General features: G+C 38.4%; 1 protein-coding gene across 1 annotated transcript; it reads right to left on the bottom strand.

Moving 5' to 3' along the window:
• Positions 1-17,419: 17,419 nt before the first annotated feature.
• LOC120178234 lies at positions 17,420-18,553 on the bottom strand. The gene is made up of 2 exons (XM_039184153.1): positions 18,266-18,553; positions 17,420-18,154 (listed from the first exon to the last, which is right to left on the bottom strand). The coding sequence occupies exons 1-2, from the start codon at positions 18,551-18,553 to the stop codon at positions 17,420-17,422; spliced, it is 1,023 nt and encodes a 340-aa protein (XP_039040084.1).
• Positions 18,554-19,262: the final 709 nt, after the last annotated feature.

Genomic DNA, 19,262 nt, shown 5'->3' with positions numbered 1-19,262 from the left:
AGGAGCATTGGCAAGCTGTGAAATGGATTCTGCGGTATATTCTGAACACCGTAGATGTTGGTTTGGTCTTTCAGTAGGACAAACAAGATGGTCAGTGTGTATTTGGGTATTGTGATTCAGACTATGCAGGTGATTTGGACAAGCGTCGATCAACTACTGGTTATGTGTTTACATTTGCAAAGGCACCAGTCAGTTGGAAGTCCACCTTACAGTCAACAGTGGCTTTGTCTACTACAGAGGCAGAGTATATGGCAGTTACAGAGGCTGTGAAGGAGGCAATTTGGCTTCAAGGGTTGCTTGGTGAATTGGGAATGGAACAAAAGCACATCAAAGTGCACTGTGACAGTCAGAGTGCTATTCATTTAGCAAATAACCAGGTTTACCATGCAAGGACGAAGCACATCGATGTTCGATATCACTTTGTACGAGAGATTCTAGAAGAAGGTGGAGTCATAATCCAGAAGATTCGGACCACTGAGAATCCTGCTGATATGTTGACAACAAGGTAACTGCGGTCAAGTTTAAACATTGTTTAGACTTGGTCAATATTGTTACAAATTAAAAGATTGTTTTTTTAGAGATGTGTGTGGAATTTTCCAAGGTGGAGTTTTGTTGGGTTTTGGCAAAAGTCCCACATTGGTTGTGTATAAGGAGGAGGGGAAATTCTTTTGTTATAAATAAAGCCCTCCTCCTCCTTAGTTAATCATCCCACAAATATAAGCCTTCTTCTATTTTAAAGGCTATTTGTATTCTTTCTCTCTTTGTAATATTTTCTCTATTAGTGAAATATTTTGGTGTTCTCTTTTATGTCTATTTAATAGCTATTGTCGGGTATAGTTGTTGTCAATTATTGTCCTATTAAAATTACTTCTCTTGGTAGTTCTGTCTAAGGAAAGTGGGTTTTAAGAGGGACCATTGTGACCCCTCCTCTTTCCTAGGAATCTACCTTGGGGTGATTTTTAGTACAATCATTTTCACACTAGTCACCTAGATAATAGTTTTCAAGGTGAATTGTTATTGGTGGAAATTAACCCGAATTCCACAACAATTGGTATCAACGCTCTTGGTTTATTTTAGTATGCTCTGTGGTTGTGGCTTAGGCTGATCTTCCACATCAGAAAAATTTCCTTGGGATAATTGACATTCCGCATTGGCATCTATTAAATAGAATTTGTAGCAGAAATGGCAGACGCTTCTTCATCTTCAATTTTGGCAAGAAATGCTGTGACAAATGTTAGATTTGCAATGGAGATTTTTGATGGCACCGGTCATTTCGGCATGTGGCAAAGCGAGGTTCTAGATGCCCTATTTCAGCAGGGTCTAGACATTGCTATTGAAGGAGAAAAACCAGATGATGATGAGGAGAAAGAATGGAAGAGGATCAATAGAATGACATGTGGTACTATTCGATCGTGTCTTTCTAGAGAGCAGAAGTATGCATTTTCTAAGGAACTTCTGCAAGTAAATTATGGAAGGCACTGGAGGAGAAATTTTTGAAGAAAAGCGGTCAGAACAAACTCTACCTGAAAAAGAGAATGTTCTGCTTCAACTATGTACCAGGTACCACTATGAATGATCACATTACTAGCTTTAATCAGCTGGTGACTGATCTGATGAATATGGACGTGACTTTTGAAGAAGAAGATCTGGCTCTGATGTTGATGGGATCACTTCCTGATGAGTTTGAGTATCTTGAAACTACTCTACTTTATGGGAAGGTTGATGTGTCTCTCAGTGAAGTAACTGCTTCCTTTTATAGTTATGAATTGAGAAAGAAAGACAAACAAGAAAATACAAGTGTCGAAGCAGAAGCTCTTGTTGTTAGAGGCCGTTCCAAGAGTCAGAATAAAGGAAGCAGAGGGAGATCGAAGTCAAAGTCCAGATTGAGCAAATATGAATGTGCCTTTTGTCGAGAAAAAGGGAACTAGAAGAAAGAATGTCCCAGGCTAAAGAATAAAGGCAAACCTGAAAGGGGGAAGGCTGTCTCAGAATCAAATGTGGTCGAGTATGATGATGGAGATTCAGATTTCGCATTTGCTGCTACGCCATCAACCAACTGTTCCAGTTCATGGTTGTTAGATTCAACTTGTAGCCACCATATGACCCCCAATAGAGAATGGTTCTTTGATTTTAAAGAACTAAAAGGTGGAATTGTATACACATCAAATAATTCCCCTCTTGACACACTTGGGATTGGTTCAATTCGCTTGAGGAATCAGGATGGATCAATCAGAACCTTAACAGGTGTCCATTATGTACCAGATTTAATGAGAAATCTCATCTCTGTGGGAACCTTAGAGTCAAAAGGTTTAGAACTGAGGGCAAAATATGGGATTATGAGGATTATCTCTGGTGCACTGGTGATAATAAAGGGAATCCGAAAAAGAAACAATGTGTATTACTTTCTGGGTAGTACAATTGTTGGGACAGTAGCAGTGGCAGCTTCTACTAATGAACAAGAGTCAGAAGCAACCAGGTTATGGCATATGCGCTTGGGGCATGTTGGTGAAAAATCCTTGAAATTACTGATAGATCAAGGATTATTGAAGGGTTCTCGGGATTGCAAATTAGCTTTTTGTGAGCATTGCATCAAAGGGAAGAAGACGAGGGTGAAATTTGGAACAGCAATCCATGATACTAAAGGTATTTTGGATTATGTTCATTCAGATGTATGGGGGCCTTCCAAGATAACTTCATTGGGAGGAACACACTATTATGTCACCTTTGTTGATGATTTTTCCCGGAGAGTTTGGGTGTATCCAATGAAGACAAAGGATGAGGTGCTAGGATTTTTCCTTAAATGAAAAAAGATGATGGAGACTCAAACAGGAAGAAAAATCAAACGTCTCCGTACAGACAATGGTGGAGAGTACAAAAATGATCCATTTCTGAAAGTCTGTGAAGATGAAGGTATTGTTAGGCACTTCACTGTCAGAGGTACACCACAACAGAATGGGGTGGCAGAGCGTATGAACCGGACATTAGTGGAGAAGGTTCGGTGTATGTTGTCTAATACTGGGTTAGGCAAAGAATTTTGGGCTGAGGCTTTGGTCTATGCTTGTCACCTTGTCAACCGCTTACCATTGACTGCTATTGGTGGTAAAACACCATTAGAGAAATGGTTTGGAGTACCTGCTACAGATTATGATTCCTTACATGTGTTTGGTTCCACTGCATACTACCATGTTAAGGAGTCAAAGCTGGATCCAATAGCAAAGAAGGCGATCTTTATGGGGATCACCTCTGGTGTGAAAGGCTATCGTCTTTGGTGTCCAGAAACAAAGAAAATAATCTTCAGCAAGGATGTTACCTTTGATGAATCTACCATGTTGAGAAAGGTGACTTCAGAAAAATTGGAGCAGACAGATGGAACTCCCAAACAGGTGGAGTTTGAAGGAAGCAAATTTGTCCCAACCAGTAAAGAAACTGATGTTGACTCTCCTATGGTAGAAGAAGAGTCAGATGAAGAAGAGGTTCAGACCCAAGAACCTCCACAGTAACAAGAATCAATTGCACTCAGAAAGGGAAAAATGACCATTAGACAACCTGCTCGTTATGCTGATATGGTCTCTTTTGCATCACTAATTGCAATTGATGACGTTCCTACCACTTTTAATGAAGCAGTTCAAAGTTCAGAACATAAAAAGTGGAGGATCGCCATGAATGAAGAAATGCAATCCCTTCAAAAGAATCAGACGTGGAAACTAGCTAGTCTTCCGAAGGGAAAGAAGGCAATTGGGTGCAAGTGGGTATATGCAAAGAAAGATGGATTTCCTGACAAGAATAACATCCGCTACAAAGCAAGATTGGTGGCTAAAGGCTACGCTCAAACGGAGGGAGTTGATTATAATGAAGTATTTTCTCCAGTTGTAAAACATTCATCCATCAGAATTTTGTTGGCTTTGGTAGCGCAGTTGGATTTGGATCTAGTTCAGATGGATGTAAAAACTGCATTTTTACATGGAGACTTGGATGAGGAAATCTACATGACTCAGCCAGATGGATTCAAAGTTGCTGAAAAAGAAGAGATGATATGCAAATTAGAAAAATCACTGTACGGATTGAAGCAATCTCCAAGGCAGTGGTACAAGCGATTTGACAAGTTTATGATAGGGCATAAGTACACAAGAAGCAAATATGATCATTGTGTGTATTTACGCGAGCTAGAAGACGGATCCTATATATCTTCTTCTTTATGTTGATGATATGCTGATAGCTTCCAGGAGTCAGACAGAAATTGCGAAACTAAAGACTCAATTGAACAGGGAGTTTGAGATGAAGGATCTTGGTAAAGCGAAGAAGATTCTAGGCATGGAGATATCAAGGGATAAGAAATTGGGGAGGCTTTGTTTGTCTCAGAAAGATATATGAGGAAGGTACTAAAACGTTTTGGCATAAATGAGATGTAAAAACCAGTTAGTACACCTCTTGCTCCTCATTTCAAGCTCGGTGCATCCATGTCACCTAAGGATGATGCAGAACGGGAATACATGTCAAAGGTTCCGTATGCAAGTTCTGTTGGTAGCTTGATGTATGCAATGGTGTGTACGAGACCCGATATTTCACAGGCAATTGGGGTTGTGAGCAGGTATATGCATGATCCTGGAAAGGAGCATTGGCAAGCTGTGAAATGGATTCTGCGGTATATTCTGAACACCGTAGATGTTGGTTTGGTCTTTCAGTAGGACAAACAAGATGGTCAGTGTGTATTTGGGTATTGTGATTCAGACTATGCAGGTGATTTGGACAAGCGTCGATCAACTACTGGTTATGTGTTTACATTTGCAAAGGCACCAGTCAGTTGGAAGTCCACCTTACAGTCAACAGTGGCTTTGTCTACTACAGAGGCAGAGTATATGGCAGTTACAGAGGCTGTGAAGGAGGCAATTTGGCTTCAAGGGTTGCTTGGTGAATTGGGAATGGAACAAAAGCACATCAAAGTGCACTGTGACAGTCAGAGTGCTATTCATTTAGCAAATAACCAGGTTTACCATGCAAGGACGAAGCACATCGATGTTCGATATCACTTTGTACGAGAGATTCTAGAAGAAGGTGGAGTCATAATCCAGAAGATTCGGACCACTGAGAATCCTGCTGATATGTTGACAACAAGGTAACTGCGGTCAAGTTTAAACATTGTTTAGACTTGGTCAATATTGTTACAAATTAAAAGATTGTTTTTTTAGAGATGTGTGTGGAATTTTCCAAGGTGGAGTTTTGTTGGGTTTTGGCAAAAGTCCCACATTGGTTGTGTATAAGGAGGAGGGGAAATTCTTTTGTTATAAATAAAGCCCTCCTCCTCCTTAGTTAATCATCCCACAAATATAAGCCTTCTTCTATTTTAAAGGCTATTTGTATTCTTTCTCTCTTTGTAATATTTCCTCTATTAGTGAAATATTTTGGTGTTCTCTTTTATGTCTATTTAATAGCTATTGTCGGGTATAGTTGTTGTCAATTATTGTCCTATTAAAATTACTTGTCTTGGTAGTTCTGTCTAAGGAAAGTGGGTTTTAAGAGGGACCATTGTGACCCCTCCTCTTTCCTGGGAATCTACCTTGGGGTGATTTTTAGTACAATCGTTTTCACACTAGTCACCTAGATAATAGTTTTCAAGGTGAATTGTTATTGGTGGAAATTAACCCGAATTCCACAACACCTGGTTGGTCTGCTGTTTTGTTGGGAGAGTGTGTATGGCAAAGAGTGGTGTTGCTGTTGTTGTTAGAAGTTTGGATTCTGCAGGTATGTCTGGAAATTTTGGTTTCGTTGTATGGTTCACTTTTGTATGGTTCGTCTCTTGTTAGACGAGTTATGGAGATCGAAAGGATCGACATAGTCTACTTCGACGACTTATTGATGAATGATGGTGTAGTTAGGGTGAGATAAATTCGAGAGTTGGGACTGGTATTTGGAATATTATACTGAGAAATCTATTTTGAATAAGTGAATGGAGACGTCAAGAGGAAGCAATTCGGATTGATGTCAGAAGCTTGGTGGTAGTGGTAAAGCGAATTGCTTTGGTTCCCGACCTGGTTGTTAATATGTTATTTTTCTCTTCTTTAGTATGCTAGCTTTGTTTTATGTTAGGTGGGTTACGTATTACAAGTGTTTTTTAGAGAGTTTTTGAAGTTCATTCCTGTCTGTTTGTCATCTTTGAGTCTGGAATGGTTCCGAGGGTGTTGTTGCTGTTTGCAAGAAGTTTGGATTCAGCTGGGCTTAGAGTTTTTCTCGATGATGAAGAACTTTGCATCCGTCTTTTTTTCCCTACTGCTACTCTCGACAGCCCTGATATCTGATGGAAAACGAACAACACTCAAGGATCATCAGGTCAGCCAAAACGCCGTTGTTGGGACTCGAAGAAGAACTAATGAAGATGATTCTGATGTCGACCGTGTCGTTACCTAGCAAAGATCCTCGACTGATAGTTCGAAACTCCATTTTTATGACCGCATGCCTCATAACTGTTCAGCTCGCTCTGGAGTTTTCATGATTCCAAGATTGGTGACATTAGGATGGACCTTTTGCTGGATACCATAGTTTTTTTGTGGTAGCGTAATCATATTCGAGAATTAATTCTGGTGGCCCGCTTTGGAGTGTTGACATGTCGACTGAAATTGCTTTGTTGTTTTTAACTGTTACTGCTTTGATGGCTGTAATGTTTTTTTGCTTCTTTTTTGGATGGTGGTGCTTTTGTCGGGGGTTGTTTACTGCAGTTTTTGGGTTATGTTTTTGGATTCGTTGTGTTTGTATTGTTCTCTTATGTAATACTCTTTTCCTCCAATTATTGGGAGGTTTTTAATGAGGCTCATAAGTTGAACTTCGACTATTATTTTATTTTAATAAATTGTCCTTTGCCGAGCAAAAAAATATATAAATGTGGAAACAAATAAATATTAGATGCTGACCTTTTATTTTAATGGCATATAAATAAATTGTTTGGTTGAACAATAGGTGTCAATTATTAAAAACTTTGAATATGGTGTCTCTAATTTTAGAGGTGAAATCAATAATATTAATTTACGATATTAAAAATCAAAATTTTATTAATAATTCTTTTATGTGGATAGAAATAAATAATAAATATTATTTATTTCCTATAATATTATTAATATGAATTTAAATTATAATAATTTTATATACAAAACTTATATAAAAGAAATTATTTTTTAAAAAATGGGTTGCGATGTAACACCTCTCCTAAAGAGACGTCGTAGATGAGTTTTTGATCGAGTTGAGTTAAAAAATTTCGAGTTAGTCGAGTTTGATGAATCATATTTTGTAGTTCAAACTTTATTTTATTTTTTTGAGTCGAGTTTTTCAAATTTATATTTAAATTTAATTATAAATTTTTGTAATGTTATGGTACTGATTAATTCTAATATAAATGACTTTCTATAACCATATATGATATGCATATATTATATAGAGTTGAGAGAATTGACTCAAACTTACAAATAATCCATTATATTATTAAAAAATTGAATTGTTTGAATTTTCTGAGTCGTATTTTATAAACCAAACTCTATTTTAAATTTTTTTACAAATCGAGTCGAATTTATAAAATTACGAGTCAAGTGAGTTTTGTTAACGTCGAACCAGATAAAAAAATTCAATTTTTTCAAAAAGAATCAACCCTAAAACCTTATCCAAATGGATGAATTATTCATAGGGATGTGAGGTACAGAGAAACTTGAACATGCATTAATAACACAGCCCAGAAAAGCATTGTCAACACCATGCCATGGTATGCCTTCCAGCCTCACATGATTTGTTATTAACGGGCATTTGATTTATTCCAAGGAAGAGAAATTATCCTCAACGACCCCTACAAATATGTAGACTCTATTCATGGTATGCCATGGTACTTATTGTATGAGTAAATATTATGAATTGACGTTTACTGTATCATTCCTATATTCTTAATACTAACATGTTCGGAACATACCACCATGTCAACGGGTTCAACTTTTATTCATGGAATTTTAAGTTTTATGTATATTATTATTATTGGACGAAAATGTCAACTTTTATTCATGGAAATTTTAAATTGCATGTATATATTATTATAATTCTGATTTCCAAGGATGAAAATAAAATGCATTAGATATTTGTTCATACTTTTTTTAATTATTAATGATGGATACACTCTACAAATATAATTACTCGAATACAAGATTTCAAGGGAATATAATATTTCATTTAACCATTAAAATCACTTAATCAATTTAATTACCGAAGAATTTTAAATGCATACAGAAATTTCGTCACACATAAGTGGATCAATATTAATACTCCAAATACATAATATATCTATTTGTGTCACAAGATGGACCACCATCTACCGAATAAAAATGTGTTTCCTTCCAGTGCACCACCACTATATAGATGCTCCCCATATCTCACATTAATTCTTCATTGTTGCATCGCTTAGTTCCAATTCTTCAAGCTCGTAGATATTAAAGTCTACTTCTACTATTATAAATTATCTTTTTATTATCAAACTTATCAAAATCACTACCGATAAAATTTGAGAGTATTACAGACACTTTTATCATCCCTTAGTTAAGATGCCACAAAATGTAGTGTAATGTAATCTTGTAACAAAAAATTTATAGAAAAATATTGCTTCATTATGTTATGTTTGTTGTACAAGTAAAAATTATAACACGAATCAATCGACTTCAATGATAAAAAATTATTGTTATTATTTGAAATCTTAGGTAAGAATACCAAATAATAAAAAAAGTAAAAATCATAAATTATCTTAAGTGTTACAACAACGTCTCAAACAATTTTTATATCACACATACGCACTTTTTATCATATATATTATGGATGACTAATAATAGATATAAATTAGAAGTATACTTGTTCTGAACAAATATTTCTTTTTGAATATTTTAATGTAGTTTTGTGGTAGTATTTGTCTATTTTAATCTTATATTGTAAAATATAAAATTATAAACCTAAATTCTAAAGTCTAAAATATAAATTTTTAAATTCTAAATCCTAAATATGACGTATGTCATTAAAATAAATATACATCTGTGAGCTTATTTAATCTGCGTATCAGATAATTCTTCTGTTATTTTAATCTTAACTTCTATCATCTAAAATCATAACCCTAAAATCTTGAATCATAAACCTAATGACTCTGTCGGCATGATCTGGTGAATTATAACTAAGAAAACACTAAACGAGTCAAACAAATGTTTCACAGGAGCCTTAGAGTCGTAGGTATGGAGAATTCCCCAACATGATGATTGGTGGAATGATTGAAGGACGTTGGTTATAATAATGAATTGGGGCAAAAGTGTTTGTTTAATTAGGCAAAAAGATGTAAAAGTAAAATGAAAACCAAAAAGAGGGAGGGAACGTGCATGAAAGGTTCACCCGCACTGTTGAAGTAAGCCAGCAGTTATTGTTGCACGCTCGTGGAACGTTCTAGTGCCTTGTGCGAACAGTCCTCTGCTTGTGAAGCTACAGCAGTTATTGCTGTTAGTCGGTTAGAGTTCTGTTAGAGTAGTTATCGTGCAGTTAGTCTTGTGCAGTCTTGTTAAAAGCTGTAGTGTACTAGCTATATAAAGGATGTAAAGAATGATCTTAAGGGAGATGAGAACCTTATCTTTTCAAGTCTCCTGGTGAACGCCTGGTTATCTGAATCTTTCAACATGGTATCAGACGCTAATACGTCCTAGGATCTGCTTCCGCTGTTCATGTTGCTATGGATCACAGTACTTCCTCTACAGCCACATCGATGGAGTTCTCGTCAAGGAACACCAAAGTATTCACCAATAAAAGGGTGAACGTTGTGCTTGATGAAACCAATTTTCTGCTGTGGAAACAATAGGTCCTGCTCACTGTAAGGAGCCATCGCCTTGAAAGGATGCTTAATGGTACGATGCTGCCACCCCCAGAGACAGTAGTTGGTGAAGATGGAGTTGCAGCTGTCAATGAAGAACATGAAGAGTTCTTGGCACAAGACAGTGCGTTGGCCTCCTGGCTCCTTTCTACGGTTAGCCCTCATTTGCTTCCACAATTTGTTGGTGCCGAATCGTCTGCCCAAGTGTGGAGCAAAGTGTTACAGTTCTTTGCCAATCGCTCTGCCACTGCAGTCATGAGCTTACACTACAAGCTCCAATCTCTCAAGAAAGGAGGAGATAACATGAGGTCGTATCTCACAAAAGTGAAAGAAGTCACCGATGCCTTGAACTCGTGTGGAAGCCCAGTATCAGTGTCCGAGCACGTTGCGAGTATTCTCAAAGGCCTCACAAGAGAATATCAACCCTTCATCGCTGTTATATCTGCCATGCGTGACACACTGTCACTTGACAGTATATGCACGATGCTTATTGACGCTGAAACTCAGCTTGAAGGCTTCGATTATCAATCTGATTCCTTACCTGTCAGTGCCAACCTTGCACAAGGGAGGAATGATGTTGAGTCCTGCAAGAACCAAGAAAAGCAGCAGTCTCGGTCAAACCACTCGTCCTACACACGTGGGAGATCTCGTGGCAGAGGTAGGACACGACCGAGAGTTCAATGCCAACTATGTGGAAAAATTGGTCATCTTGTCAGCCAATGCTGGCACAGATTCGATGAGGATTTTTCTGGTGTATCGATTGATGATCACACGTCTGGTTCTGACTCCTCTAAAGTGTACTATGCTGCAAGTGGTAACAATGAAAGTGTATGTGCCCGCTGTAGTCACTGCAGCGCGTATCTTGATGACAACAAGGGTAGTACAACAAGCCAAGCACATGCAGTATCAGCTGGCCATGACCAGTGGATAATTGACTCTGGTGCTACACACCACGTCACCCCCAATGCAGCCTCGATCACACCTCATTCAAGCTATAATAATCCTGGTAAGTTGATGGTAGGAAGTGGTGACTACCTACCAGTTCATTTGGTTGGTAAGGCTGAGCTAACTATCTCTTCCAGAACTTTGGCCTTAAGCAATATTCTACATGTACCCTCAATAACTAAAAATTTGCTCTCTGTCTCTAAGCTTGCTAAGGAAAACAGTGTGTTCCTTGAGTTTCATGCCAAAACATGTTATGTACGAGATGAGATCTCCAAGACAATCTTGCTGCGAGGAGAAGAGTGTAATGGGTTGTATATCTTCAAAGTAAGTGGGGTTCGATGCAAAAACAGTGTGGTTGAAGTTCAAACTGCCATAGCTTCCTCCATGGCCTCAGAAGTTTGGCATAGAAGATTGGGTCATCCAGCTCATGAAACGCTCGCTCAAATTTGCAAACAATTCAATGTAAAAGCATTAGATGATATTAATAAAAATTGCATTGCTTGTCATCTTGGTAAAAGCCACAAGTTGCCATTCCCTCGTTCGGACAGTGTGTATAATAAACCGTTTCAACTCGTGTATTCAGATTTGTGGGGACCTCCACACGTGTCATCTAATGGATTTAGATTCTATATTTCCTTTGTTGATGCTGCTACACGGTTCACTTGGTTGTATCTGCTAAGGACAAAGGCTGAAGCCTTAACTGCGGTTCATCTGTTTCAAAAGCTAGTTGCTACACAATTTGGTGAAACAGTGAAAGCTCTCCAAACTGACTGGGGAGGGGAGTTTCGGCCTCTAGCCAATGAGCTAAGTAGAGCTGGAATTGTTCATCGCCTCACCTGCCCCCACACATCCGAGCAAAACGGAGTAGTGGAAAGGAAGCATAGACACCTCGTCGAGATGGCCTTGGTGTTACTTGCACAAGCCTCCATGCCTATCAAGTACTGGTCTTATGCCATTCAAACCACTGTTCATCTCGTAAACAGACTTCCATCAAAGGTGCTGCTAGACAAATCCCCGTTTGAAATGCTATATGGGAAGACACCAAATTACGGTAGTCTGAGGGTATTTGGGTGCAGGTGCTTCCCACACTTAAGACCGTTTATGCAACACAAGTTAGAGTTCAGGTCCCAGTTATGTACATTTTTGGGCTATAGCACGCATCACAAAGGTTTTCAGTGCATGGCAAGCAATGGGCGTGTGTACGTTTCCAGACATGTTGTTTTTAACGAAAATGTATTTCCTTTTGCAGGAAAATCTGGCCGAACTTCAGTTGCTGCTTCAATTGGAAACCCTTATCAATCACTCAAACTAGTCACTGATGTTACCAGATTGAAGCCTTCACAGTTTGGTAATACCAGACTGTCCTCAAATACTGCCAGCAGTAGCTCAATGAGCAGTCCACAAAGTCCAACTGCCAGTCGTAATGAGTTAGAAAATATGGTTCTCCCCGAGGTCCCTCCCATTGATACTCATGAAGATTATCAACATGAGCTGAATTCAGAACAAGATGTGCATAATTCACCCATAGACAATGGTACTGAAATCGAAGAACAAAATGAACATAGTCCAATGTTGAGTGATGACGGTGAAGCTGCTCAGGTCAATAATCACCCGATGATGACTCGGAGTAAATGTGGGGTGTTTAAACCCAAAACATATCTAGGGGCTGCTGTTGATGATGTTCCATGCAGTGTACATGAAGCACTCAAGTCACCATATTGGAAGGCAGCTGTTCTTGAAGAGTACAATGCCTTACAACGCAATGGGACTTGGGAGTTAACCAAACTACCTGAAGAGAGAAAGCTGATTGGCTGTAAATGGCTTTTCAAGGTCAAGAAAAATCCTGATGGCACCATCCATCGTTACAAGGCACGACTGGTGGCCAAGGGATTTTCTCAGATTCCTGGATATGATTTTAGGGACACATTCAGTCCCGTAGTCAGGTTCAACACGTTGAATGTTATACTGTCATTGGCTGTAACCAACAACTGGACCATAAGGCAAGTCGACGTGAACAATGCCTTCTTGAACGGTGACCTTCAGGAGGTGGTCTTCATACAGCAACCACCCGACTTCGAACAGAATGCCCTTGATGGAAGCAAACAGGTGTGTTGTCTGAAAAAAGCGTTGTATGGATTGAGGCAAGCACCAAGGAGCTGGCATACTAAGCTACGAGATTGTCTGGTGAACATTGGGTTCAAGGAATCAAGAGCTGATGTATCCCTGTTCATTAAGAAGGAGGGCCTGCACTATGTGTACTTGCTCGTTTACGTTGATGATATCATCATCACAGGTCACTCGAGTGCTAGAGTCGATGAAGTAGTACGGCTACTGAGTGAAAAATTCTCCCTGAAAGATTTGGGGCAGCTCGCGTACTTTTTGGGAATTAAAGTAAAAAGAACTGGTGATTGTCTCGCACTTTCACAGAAGAAGTTCATTATGGAACTCCTTGAGAAAGCTGGAATGTTGAAAGCTTCTGCAACACCAACCCCTATGGTAGCAGCCACCAAGTTACGCAGTGACGATGGGGAACTTATACCCGATGCACACTTCTACCTCAGCATCGTTGGAGGGCTATTATACGTGTGCCATACAAGGCCTGACATCGCCTTCTGTGTAAACAAAGTTGCCCAGTTCATGCATGCTCCACGACAATCTCATATGGCAGCAGTTAAGCGAATCCTGCGGTACCTCGCTGGTACAATGAATTTTGGCTTGACGTTCACTGCTGCTGGTGCTAGTGTGAAGGTGGCTGCCTTTGCTGATGCTGACTGGGGAGGCAACCTCGATGACAGGAGGTCAGTATCCGGGTACAGTGTGTTTGTTGGGAACAATTTAGTTGTTTGGAGCTCAAAGAAACAAAAATCCGTCTCTAGGTCCACCATGGAGGCAGAGTACAAAAGCGTCGCCGATACAGCTGCAGATGTGGTATGGGTTGGAGCCTTGCTGACTGAGCTCGGTATATGTCAAAAAGAAGAGCCTGTCATATGGTGTGACAACACCAGTGCTGTTGCTCTCAGTGCCAATCCTGTCTACCACGCCCACACCAAACATGTTGATCTAGACATCCACTTCGTGCGCGAAAAGGTTGCAGCCAAGTTAATGAGAGTCAACTATGTTCCTGCTGCTCATCAGATTGCTGATGGGTTAACTAAGCCACTGGCACGGAATGCCTTTGAAGAGTTTCGCGCCAAGTTGTGCGTGAAACTGTGCTGAGAAGAAGGAGAGGAGAGAAAGCAGGAAGAATGTTGAAGTAAGCCAGCAGTTATTGTTGCACGCTCGTGGAACGTTCTAGTGCCTTGTGCGAACAGTCCTCTGCTTGTGAAGCTACAGCAGTTATTGCTGTTAGTCGGTTAGAGTTCTGTTAGAGTAGTTATCGTGCAGTTAGTCTTGTGCAGTCTTGTTAAAAGCTGTAATGTACTAGCTATATAAAGGATGTAAAGAATGATCTTAAGGGAGATGAGAACCTTATCTTTTCAAGTCTCCTGGTGAACGCCTGGTTATCTGAATCTTTCAACACGCACCACAGAAAACCAATAATGATACGCGTTTCTGTGTCGTTATCTGCATGCCAATCAATTACTGAATGAACATTTGCAAGGGATGAAGGGAGAGCAAGCCAAGACATTTGCCATGATTAATTAATTAATTAATTCAGTGAATTTATGAATTTCCGGACCTTACTCTTCTTTGTCCATAAATTATGAGCACTATCATTACCCAAATGATGGGGATAGAGCCTTTTCTATTAGATTATTGTTTTTGAATGTAATGATCGTCAGCCACAAGTCAAATCAAATGAAGGCTAATATTTAGGGTAAATATATACATTTGGCACATAATTCTAACTTCAATGTTTAATTTGATATTTTTTTTCTAATTAATTTTTTTGATTTAAATCGATATTTAAATTTGATTTAATAATTTAAATTGGTTTAAATACGTGATTTATCATAAATAGCAATTGTAAAAATAAACTAAGTTTAGGTAGCGATTTAAACTAATAAACCAAATTCATATACCTAATTGTATAAAAGTTTCTTTTATACTATTAAAAGATGAAATCAAACATCATTTTACGATCTACGTTCAGGATTTATAGTTGTTCCTCCCGATAATATTATCTCTAAAGTTCTCACATTGATTCTATCTGAGGGATTACAATGTGCCTCATCACTTCACTCAACATTTGTTGGTATTAATATACATTCTATTAATTGAATTTTAAGGTTCGATTCAATACATAGCTTTTTTTTGCCTAATTAGGTACATAAACTTTTGGCTTCAATGTTTTATTTGACAACTAACCTTTTTTTATTCAATTAGATACCTAAATTTGGGTTTAGGGTTCAAATTAACATATAGACATGGGTTTTTTTAGTTCAAATTGATTAAAAATATAAGTTTTTGTCTAAACAAAAAAAAGTTCAAGTTTCAATTTGAACCAATAAATCAAATTCATGTACCAATTAGAACTAAATAATTAAATTCAGATACCTAATTGAACAACAAAACTTAAATATCAAATTGAACTTTAAAGACAAATTCATATATATAGACACACACACGTATGTATGTATGTATTTGATGTCATGCAGAGGGAAATTATTTAAGAGAATTTTTTAAATAGTCTTATGTGATTATAAGATAATATCTATTCATAATCTTTTTTAATCATTGATAACACATTACACCTGACAACCGTAACTACTCGAACACAAGACCTCTACGAAGAATAATATTCTCCTTAACCAGTGAGGTCACTTGATGAGTTATATGGAAAGAAAATCTTATATTGTGTCGGTCTGTATGGATGAATAGAGAGTGCGGCATGGAATTTTAGAGGGAGATATAGGAATAGCAACGGCATTATGGGACTGGAATAATTTAGTTTGGTGGATGATGCACATCATAAAAAGGAAACTTGAAATCAGTCCAACAAATCCAAGCGAAGTAACATCTTGTTGACACACGTTTACGTACAACCACGAATTCCAACGGCATACTACACTCAAATGACGAAATTACAGCGTCGTCTTTAATTTCTTTCTGAAACATTGCAAGATCGAATTTTATTATCATTTTTGGTTGCTTTCCTGGTTGTAAAGGCTTCTCCTTAATTAATCCGGACCGTCTCGGATCGTACATATAACTTTGGTGGATAAATCTCTCAGCATGAATTTCTTGCATACACAATGACTCGAACTCATATATTTTTTTGCTCAGCAATCAGAAGTTTTTATTTAAAATTCATAGGATATCCCCAACTTGAGCCTCATTAAAAACCCCCCTAATCCTAAATGGGGGAAAAGAGTGCTCAAAATTGAGAAAAACACCAAAGCTCATAAAATGAATTACAGGAAATGTAGATGAAGCACAACTTAAACCAAGATTACCCCACCTAACCAAAGAAAAAAAATAGTCTCCACAATAACCAACCCCTAACCATCATTAGAAAAAAATCCTAATAACCTCCATTTCGATCAAATTAACATTCAAACTAGGTACACAATAAAACTGCTAAGATACTCCCTTTCTATATATCACCAGCTTGCCTTGAACAAAACTTTTCTCTTCGAGCCCATCTTTACCAGGTAATCTGCCATATTATTAGTGATCCTAGGAGAGAACGCAAACTTTATCTCAGATATCTTCAGTGCATTAACATCAATTCCCTGAAAAATTAACCCCCACCTCCATGGTCGAGCTAAGGCATTTTGTATCCAGTTCAGTACTACCTTAGAATCAGATTCAACAATCAAACCAGTCTTCCCACACCAACAAGATTCAACAAACACATCTAATGCAATTGTGATAGCTACAAGCTCCGCAAAATCTTGATTGACCTCTGTTACCGGCCCAAAAAACATTGCTACTACATAACCTTCTGCAGTCCTCAAGATTCCCCCACACCCTGCTGACTTATTCGTTGCTGAGCCATCCACATTGAACTTCATCTGACCCGACATTGGCGGCATCCAGCCAGACTTGGGACGTTGCTGTACGCATAGACCCGCTGACTCCCCTAGCCAATCCCACCAACGTTTCTTGTCTAATACACTAAAAACCTTCAACGCCTTACACCAAGCAAAAGCTCTCATCTTCACATATACAAGCAGGTCTTTGAGTTTCGTGCTTTTACTCTTAAAAACTAGATCATTCCTAGCCAACCATAGGCTCCATAACGCCGCTGCAAAGCTTACAAATCAAGCCAATGCTATAGATTTTGTCCACCTAAACTGAAAACAAAACTCCAAAATTTCATCCACTGTCTGCAAATTAAAGCCTGGAATATGCCACCACCTGTAGAAAACATTCCAAAAAACAAACCATAAAAATACAAGACACAAACAGATGATTCACATCCTCTTCAACATCTCCACACCATGGGCACAATCGTTGAGCATCAAACAACTTAATCCCTCTGTTAAAGAGGAATACCTTAGTTGGAACTCTGTTCAATTTAAGCATCCATAGAAAATATTTCACCTTCGGAGGGACTTTTAGGCTCCATATTTTATCAAAGTTAAACGAACATACATCTTCAAAATACTCGTCACTGAGGAGTAAATCGGTCAATTTCTTAACCTTAAATAAGCCATCAGTCTCATCCACTCATACAATCCGATCAGCCACAGACGAATTAAAACTCACATCGTCCACTTCGCGTTTTATAATTCGAACAGTAGTTAATTCCCTATCAAGCAATTGTCGCTCGAACAAAGCTGTTGTATCTAAGTTTTGCCATTCACCTGCAGAAATCATATCACACACCGTAATATATTTCCTCAACGCTAACCTGTAAATACGAGGATATCTTGATCTTAAAGCACTTTCCCCAAACCACACATCCTCCCAAAATAAAACTGATTTCCCATCACCCACTACCCACCTGAATGATTCTCCACTCATCCATTTAGCTGTACCTTCACTAGACAATTTATTCACAATCCCTCTCCATGTTATCGAAGCTTTCTTGATATCTCCAAGACTAACCAACCAAGGCAGATCACCTGAGCCATATTTGTGACTAATTACTGACCTCCATAATGCCCCTCTTTCAGTTGCAAATCTCCAACCCCACTTAGCAAGTAACGCCATATTCTTTGCCTTTAGATTGATTATTCCAGCCCCACCTTTCTTTTTCGGACAACACAATCTACCCCAGTTCACCCTTGGAAATTTATTTTTGTTTCCATCATAACCCCATAAAAAACCTCTTCTAATCTTATCAATTTTTGATACAACCGCTTTTGGAACATGGAATATCGGCATATAATATAACGGCAGCATTGACAACACTGAATTAATAAGAACCACTCGCCCAGCAAAAGATAGCGTCCTGCTTTTCTAGCCCACCAATTTAGCTTTAAACTTTTCAATAATAGGTTCCCAAGTCAAAATTCTTCTGGGATCTGCACCTAACGGAATTCCCAAATATTTAAACGGCAATGCGCACACAGAACAACCGCCCAAACGAGCTAGCTGTTTTAATTTATCTTCTTCAACCTTCACCCCTGCTAAGCACGACTTCCTAAAATTAATGCTTAATCCCGAACCCAATTCAAAGCATCTCAATATTCTCTTAACATTGATCAGACTACTTTGATCTGGACGAATGAACAATATCGTATCATCCGCGAATTGCAAATGAGAAATACTTCTGTTTAGTGCCACATTTTCAATACCATCAATGTATCCTTTACGAACAGCTCCTTCTAGCAAAATATGAAGAGCCTCAGTTATCATTATAAACAAAAAAGGGGACAATGGATCACCCTACCGTAACCCTCTGTACATTTTAAATTCTTTTGTAGGAGACCCGTTTAAAAGAACAGAAACTCTAACTGTCGAAATACATTCCCAAATCCAGCGTCTCCATGTGCTTCCAAAACCCATATTATGCTGCACATAGTCTAAAAACTCCCAATAAACACAATTGTATGCCTTTGCAAAATCTAGTTTTAATATCAATCCACCTCTCCCTCCCCTCTCTATATTCAATGAATGAATGACTTCATTTGCCACTAAAATTCCATCGAAAATCTGCCTACGTGCTATAAATGCACATTGAGTCTCACTAATCACTTTTCCAATCACACCTCTTAATCTCCTTTCTAACACTTTAGCATTTATTTTGTACAAATTGCTCACTAACGAGATCGGTCTATATTCTGAAATTTCAGTCGGATTAGCCACCTTTAGAATCAATACTAAAAAAGATGAATTAACATTCTTTCCCAATTTTCCATTCCTATAGAAACTGTCCATGGTCTTCATCAGATATGCTTTTACCCACTCCCATAATTTCTTAAAAAATACTATGTTGAAACCATCCGGACCCGGAGCTTTGTCCTCCCCACAACTCCACACTGCATCCTTTACTTCTTCAATAGAAAAGGCCGCTTCCAACCCTTTTATATCCACCCTTGATAGTTGTTTGAACGACAAATTGATC

This window comes from Hibiscus syriacus, unplaced genomic scaffold, assembly GCF_006381635.1.
Source record: "Hibiscus syriacus cultivar Baekdansim isolate YM2019G1 unplaced genomic scaffold, ASM638163v2 tig00112344_pilon, whole genome shotgun sequence".
Classification (NCBI taxonomy): domain Eukaryota; kingdom Viridiplantae; phylum Streptophyta; class Magnoliopsida; order Malvales; family Malvaceae; genus Hibiscus; species Hibiscus syriacus.
The sequence above is the reverse complement of the archived record's forward strand: the minus strand, read 5'-3'. Positions and strand labels throughout refer to the sequence as shown.